This window comes from Atta colombica, unplaced genomic scaffold, assembly GCF_001594045.1.
Source record: "Atta colombica isolate Treedump-2 unplaced genomic scaffold, Acol1.0 scaffold189, whole genome shotgun sequence".
In the NCBI taxonomy this organism is placed as follows: domain Eukaryota; kingdom Metazoa; phylum Arthropoda; class Insecta; order Hymenoptera; family Formicidae; genus Atta; species Atta colombica.
Genome location: NW_017259281.1, coordinates 947,996 through 954,413, shown reverse-complemented (window position 1 = coordinate 954,413; position 6,418 = coordinate 947,996). Strand labels below are relative to the sequence as shown.

Genomic DNA, 6,418 nt, shown 5'->3' with positions numbered 1-6,418 from the left:
TATATATATTAAAATATAGATAAATTTTTAGAAATTTTCTATAACAAATTTTTTTCTTAAAACTAATCATAAAATATAATGAGTAAATGTTTGCACATAATTAAAAAAAAAATTTATTCATTTGTCAACAAAATCCATATCTGTTATAATATTTAAGTACCTCATTTTTATTTGTAACTTTTTTATTAGAATTTAAACAAGTTTTGTTAAATTTCATATTTATCTTGTAAATCTGTAATTTCTTCCTCAGATATCTTTTCAGATGTATTGCAATACGAGAACATAAGCTTCAGATCTAAAAATATTTTAAGCTAGTATTATTTTTACATTCATTATACAAGATAAAATGTGCATCATTGTACACACCTTGTTTTTCAGAGTTATTGATGAACATAATAAATGCCCTAAATCTCTTAATATTACTGAGATCTTTTAAATATGAAAATATAGGTTCCTTCCGTTTCATAAATTCTGTCTTGAGTGTTGTTAAAATACCACTGAAGATATCAGTTTCCATTGAATCTTGAAATATTTTGGGCAGGCTACCTGATGGTATTTGCTAAAAAAAATTCAATATACTCGTATTCTTCATATGAAAATTTTTTTACTTACCTTTAAATATCTGTATCGAAAATCAAACGAGGTATATTTTTTCCAATTTATTAAGAACTGTACTGAATTGGTAGGGATAGGAGGCATTTCTTCGCAATTTTTAATAAAGTTTTCTTCTGATTTACATGTTGCATTGCTTTTCAGTTCTATTTGATTGTTATTACATGTTATTTTGATCTTCTCTTTAAAAGGTTTACTTAAATCAGCTTCCTGCACAGGTATCCTTTTCAATGGCTCCTAATTAAAATCAAAATTTAGTTATATTGCTATAAATATATATCATAAAACGTAATAGTGCAAATTTACCTTTGAACGTAGATGTGGAGGTTTTTCAATAGGTTCTACAATTTCAACATTATCCTTTTCGGGTAACCAATCTGGAATGCATCGATCTTTCCTTGGTTCTGTTATATTTGTTGGGCTTACAGTTATTGGCTTTGTAGTTTCATTATCTACATTTATACTATTCTTTTTATTTTGATCTTCCTTAGTGTCAATTACTTTTTCATTTATCTTTTTATTATCAGATACATCAGTCGTACATATGTTTTTTTTGGACATAAATGACTAAAAAATATATATGTGTGTAATACATACATATAACTATCAAAATTTACATCTCAATAATCATAAAAAATACATACATCTCCAAACTGCTTTTTAATTTGGTTAAGCAAGACTTCGGTTTCTTTATTGCAAGGTTCTAACTCTGTAATCTTCTTTACGTCTTCTAATGCTGCATCGAATTGTTTTAATCCTAGTCTGGCTGTTACTCGTCTGTGATAAGCTTTTACATAAGTTTCGTCCAATTGTATTGCAGATGAGCAGTCTGCTTCTGCTGAATACAAACTGCGACATAAGGACATTAAGTAGCTGTTACATAACAATAGAAATGAACATAATCCGTTTATCATATTCATAAAACATAAAATTTACTTGTCTTGTTTTAAATAACAAAGTGCACGATTAGCGTAAAAGATAGCATCATAAGGAAAAAGTTTTATTGCCTCGCTGTACGAAGCAATCGCTTTGTCCCATTTTTTTTGCTTCACAAAGTTATTGCCTTGCTGCTTGTATTCTATCGCTTTGTTGTAGTTCTTCTCCAATTCTTCTTTGGACAAGGATTCATCTGAAGATGACTCGTCGGATTGTTCTTCATCTTCTAATTTCTTGCATGCTTTATCCTGTGCAACAATTTATTATAAATTAATTTCAAATCTTTAGATAAGAACTTGCACAATTTCAAGTTACGCAAATGATACCACTAACAGCAAACTTATCCCATGATGTATAGTCATACGATTTTATTCGTTTAGAATTCTTAGACATTTTGTTTTCTTTTACTGTACATTTCTTCTTTTTATTCTTGCTTCTGACAGGTGGTATAAATTGCTAAAATGTATAACATATCTTATTATCAAATATAAATGTAAAATTATTTTGGCGCGCGTTTCTAAAAACTACATATGTAGTAATATAAATTCACACAAGAATCATACAAGCATTTAAGATCCAATTAGAGCGTTTAAGGCTTTGATTTCTATAGTTTGTGTTATAAATATAAAATATATTCAAATCTCTCTTAAATCAATAAACTCATGATATTATTATTTATTTCTCAATATTATTCATCACTGTCTATCTATTTCTCTATTTCAGCGAATACCTGTCCATTGCGTTCATTCAGCATTTCTTGTTCCTTTTGTTTCATTTGCTTTTCCCAATTTTTCAAGTCTAGAAATTCACTCTGTAAATCTTCCGAATTATCTCGCACCTGCTTTTGCATCAATATCGAATTGTCACGCTCCATGATAAAAAGAAGTTTACAAATTGGTAATAATGTTTCGTATTGCGCTTCGCTTCGTCAATACTGGTCAATGTCAATGACAAGTTTTTTTATTGTTTCCACTGATTAATAAACAGAACTTGTAAATCTTTAACCAGAGAAAAATCTTCTTTCTACTTCAACTCTCTTTGAAATTATATGATGTTTGGATACTATGTCTTTGATATATTTAGTAATCTTTTTTTAATAATCTTACTAAGCTTCTTAAACCTAGAAATGTTAGGTTATAATAATCCTCATAAACGACACACATTGTTCAAATATTTTATTATCTTCAGAAGATAATTATCACCTACTCTTAATTATGATTCAGAGTTCTGTTGTAGGATAGCGCCACAAGTCATTTTTCTTGATTTTTCAAATTTAGATCTGTAGCTTGGAAACTGTATTTCTGCGTTCCAGCAAATGAAAATGGATTAAAATGGATTGAAATTTTTTTCTATCCGAACGCGTATTTTAAATAGCGAATATTTTTTTTGGATTCAATTGGATGCAAATGGATTGAAAAACTGCATTTCCTATTCAAAATTTTGAATTGAACAGTATTCACAATTGTGTTTGTGTGCACAGAAAAAGCTAATTATTTTTAGATTGAAAGGCATAGAGATATACTTCATACAATTCCTATAAATGAATAAAAATGCATTCAGAATTGAAAAGCATTCATTTTAACATTCGTGAATATTTCTGAAAATCTGAATTCATTTCAATTCATTTCAATCCATGCCAATTCAATCCATCCTCGTTTGCTGAAGTCTGAAATTGTTCGATAAAATTAGGAAAAATTCAGATGAATTTAAACAAAATCATAAAAAAGATAATGACACTTTGAATAAAGTTAACTATACTAACTAATAAAAAAGCCTAAAAGCCATCAAACGCAAATTCTACAAATATCTACCCAGCAAGAATGGATTGAAATGAATTAAAATGGATTCAGATTTCAGAAATATTGATTCACAAATCAATTAAAATGAATGCTTTTCAATCCTGAATGCATTTTTATTCATTTATAGTATAAATGAATTTATAGTATAATTAAATCCAAAAAAAGTATTCGCTATTTAAAATACGCATTCGGATAGAAAAACAATTTTAATCCATTTTAATCCATTCTCGTTTGCTGGGTATTCAATTCTTATATATTGGGTTGTCCGGAAAGTTCGTGCCGATGTTGAAGGAAAATTGAAACGCAGAAAATTTTAATTTAATAAATGTATACTAAAATTTAAATTTTAGTCGACGAACTTTCCGGACAACCCAATACATATAACGTATACATATAATAGACATTTCGATTTTAAGTTGGATTATTTTCAATATTCGAAACAATTTAATCGTTCGTTAACATGTAAATCAGTTGTATATCATAGATTACATTAAACGCATAAATTACAAAAGATTTTTTTAATTTCGTAATTTTCTAATTAAATTAAAATTTTTAGTTATAACATTGTATACAAAGCTTTGCATTGTTGTAGTGGAGTAAAACATTTAAGGTATTATATTTAAATAATAAAAATAGTTTGAAATTTATAAAATTATGAACTCAATAATTATATAATTGACTAAAACAAAATAAAAGTACTGCAAAAGTTTCTTGATATATGAAAATCGTTTAATTTGTTTATTTTTTTCTTATCGTTTAGTCCGAATCTACAATAGGTGTTTTAAGCCTTAAGCCATAAAAAATTGGCCAGTTACAATCGAATGCGAGGAAAATAATTGATTGTGATTCGTCCATTTCTTATAGCTTAAGGATTAAAAATCTATTGTAGATTCGAGCTAATTCTCACAAATGACACATGAGAGTGTAAAACATATTTGTAAAGACACAACATTTGAAAAATGCAATCTTACACGTTAAATATTTTTTAAATATTTCTTGAACGTTTTTTAGACTTTATTAACGCTATTAATTTTTCTCTTATCTGTTTCGAGAAGGTAGAAACTGTTTAATGGAACTTCGATATTTCTTCTTAAGTGCGATTATTTAACATTTGTAACACCTAGAAAAAGGTTTCTTTGATTAAAAGAAATCTATTTGAATAAAAAAATTTGTGCATTGCTTTTGGTTAAAGAAAAATTTCTTTGATTTGAACATCATTTCTTGAAATCAAATAAATTTGTATTTTTCTCAAAAGTATATTTTTATATTTTAATTTAAAAAAATCAAGAAAGAAACAATTCTTTATATTAAATAACTTTATATTAAATAACTTTGAGACTATTTTCGCGAATATCATTCCATCCTTGTTATTTATCAAATATTAAACAAGAATGAAACACGAGCGTTGCGAACATTAAGTGGAACATTAACGCATCCCTTGTGGGAGCTACGGCCGTCGAGGGTGACTTCGCTGGCGATGGACCCGACCGGATACGATGGTATGCACGATTTACACGTACTGAGCTTGACATTCGGCCCTTTTTAGATCTTGGGTAACTGCCATCGGATTACGATCGCGCCTATAGCTACAAAATGTTTAATATGTGAGACTTAACCGCGACTACAGTCTCCCGAGTTTTACTCGCGGACCAACCAGTTCGCCGCCGACGAGCGCCAAGTGCGCACCTGCGACGTGATATGCCTCCTTTCTCGGTCCCCAACTGTTTCTTCGTGATCTTCAGCGGGGCCGTAATTCTCACAATCCTCGTAATTCGACGCAACCCGTCTTGATTCCGTGACGTACTTAAACTTCGGAAAAGTTTCGGGGAAACCTTTGGAATTTTAAGAACTTTCTGGATAGCCTGTGCTTGAGAAGCGATAGATCTTTATTGGTCACAAGAGATTTCAAAATTACAGAAGAAAACTGAAGAAACATATGGATTTGAAACGTTAATAGTTACAAAAATGATGGAAGAAAAAATATTAATTTTCCATCAGAATTGGTATAAAATTGCACACATCTGTTATTTCAATATTTATCAAACTTTTTTTAAAAATTAAAATAAGAGTTTTTTTTAATAATTTGAAAATAACAGTACATTTAATAACAATTTCGGAAAAATATGCTAAAATCGTTGCGGAACTATAATAAAATCTGCAGAAAAATTGCCGGTAGTCTTCATTATTAATTTAATTTCGATGATTGAAGTAAATATCCAATTTTATTTAAAAGTCTTTATGGAGAGAACGGTAGAAAATTTAATTAAGAAGTTGTTAATAATGCGAAAGAGCTCCAATGTCAAAATTTATCGCGATCGCTAACGAAGGCTGGCAGATTGATTCTTTAAATCAATTCATTATTCTAGCTACAGTTGATTTCGTAAATCATCTATATAGTCAAAAGGTACCGTCAATTAGTGTATTGATCAATGATTCTCTGATTTAATGTGACAACTCGAAAACGGTTAGCGTATATTTATTGGTGTACGCGCGAGTGAAAGATGATCTTGCACGAGGAAAAAGATAACAAGAGTGTTAATTATGATTGATAAAGTATGTTATACGGTGAGTCAGAATCTCCTTGTTATAATTTCATTTCTTTTTTCCAGTGCATTTTGCACAACATGAAGAAAGAGATCGCGGAGACATTAAAGTGTGTCTTCGAATCAAAGTTATATAAAATTTGAATGAGATAAAGTGAGACTATGGCTCGAATACTGATTTATATGCAGAGAGACATCAGACAAAATGAGAAAATTGTCTATTGATAATTTATGTGCCATTTCCGCAAAGCTATAAATATTTACAAGGATATTTTCTTCATGCATTTATTATTTATCAATTTTGACATGTGTTGTTCGATTTTACAATAACAAATTATGTAAACTTGTAATTGATAAAAATGTAATTGATTTACTAATTAATATTTTTACGTTGTAAAATACTGTTAAAAATAATTGTGTTATTTTGAAAAAGTAAATTTAAAATAATATATTTTTTTAATTATTGAGTAATTTTTTATTATATTATTAGATTATATTATAGATTTTATTATATTATAGATTCTGCTC

At 28.6% G+C, this 6,418-nt stretch overlaps 2 protein-coding genes across 2 annotated transcripts in view; one reads left to right on the top strand and one right to left on the bottom strand.

The window, feature by feature from the left end:
• Positions 1-206: 206 nt before the first annotated feature.
• On the bottom strand, positions 207-2,667 carry LOC108686731 (RNA polymerase II-associated protein 3). Its single transcript, XM_018192177.1, has 8 exons — positions 2,279-2,667; positions 1,882-2,004; positions 1,549-1,796; positions 1,257-1,461; positions 919-1,179; positions 613-849; positions 367-559; positions 207-295 (listed from the first exon to the last, which is right to left on the bottom strand). Exons 1-8 carry the CDS (start codon positions 2,420-2,422, stop codon positions 207-209), a joined length of 1,500 nt encoding a protein of 499 aa, XP_018047666.1. The 5' UTR covers positions 2,423-2,667.
• A 2,354-nt stretch (positions 2,668-5,021) lies between these two features.
• The window catches only part of LOC108686701 (bestrophin-4-like), a 10,580-nt gene continuing 9,183 nt past the window's right edge, over positions 5,022-6,418 (top strand). Inside the window, exons 1-2 of the mRNA XM_018192134.1 lie at positions 5,022-5,350; positions 5,714-5,912. The gene's annotated coding sequence lies outside the window, so the exon portion shown is untranslated. The remainder of the gene's footprint in view (positions 5,351-5,713; positions 5,913-6,418) is intronic.

Bases quoted from the DNA above. Each gene is read 5' to 3' on its own strand.
- LOC108686731 (XM_018192177.1), bottom strand. From the start codon at position 2,422: ATGGAGCGTGACAATTCGATATTGATGCAAAAGCAGGTGCGAGATAAT. The intron at 1,797-1,881 runs GTTAGTGGTATC...ATTGTTGCACAG, and splicing joins CATCATGGGATAAGTTTGCT to GATAAAGCATGCAAGAAATT. The intron at 850-918 runs GTAAATTTGCAC...GATTTTAATTAG, and splicing joins CTCCACATCTACGTTCAAAG to GAGCCATTGAAAAGGATACC.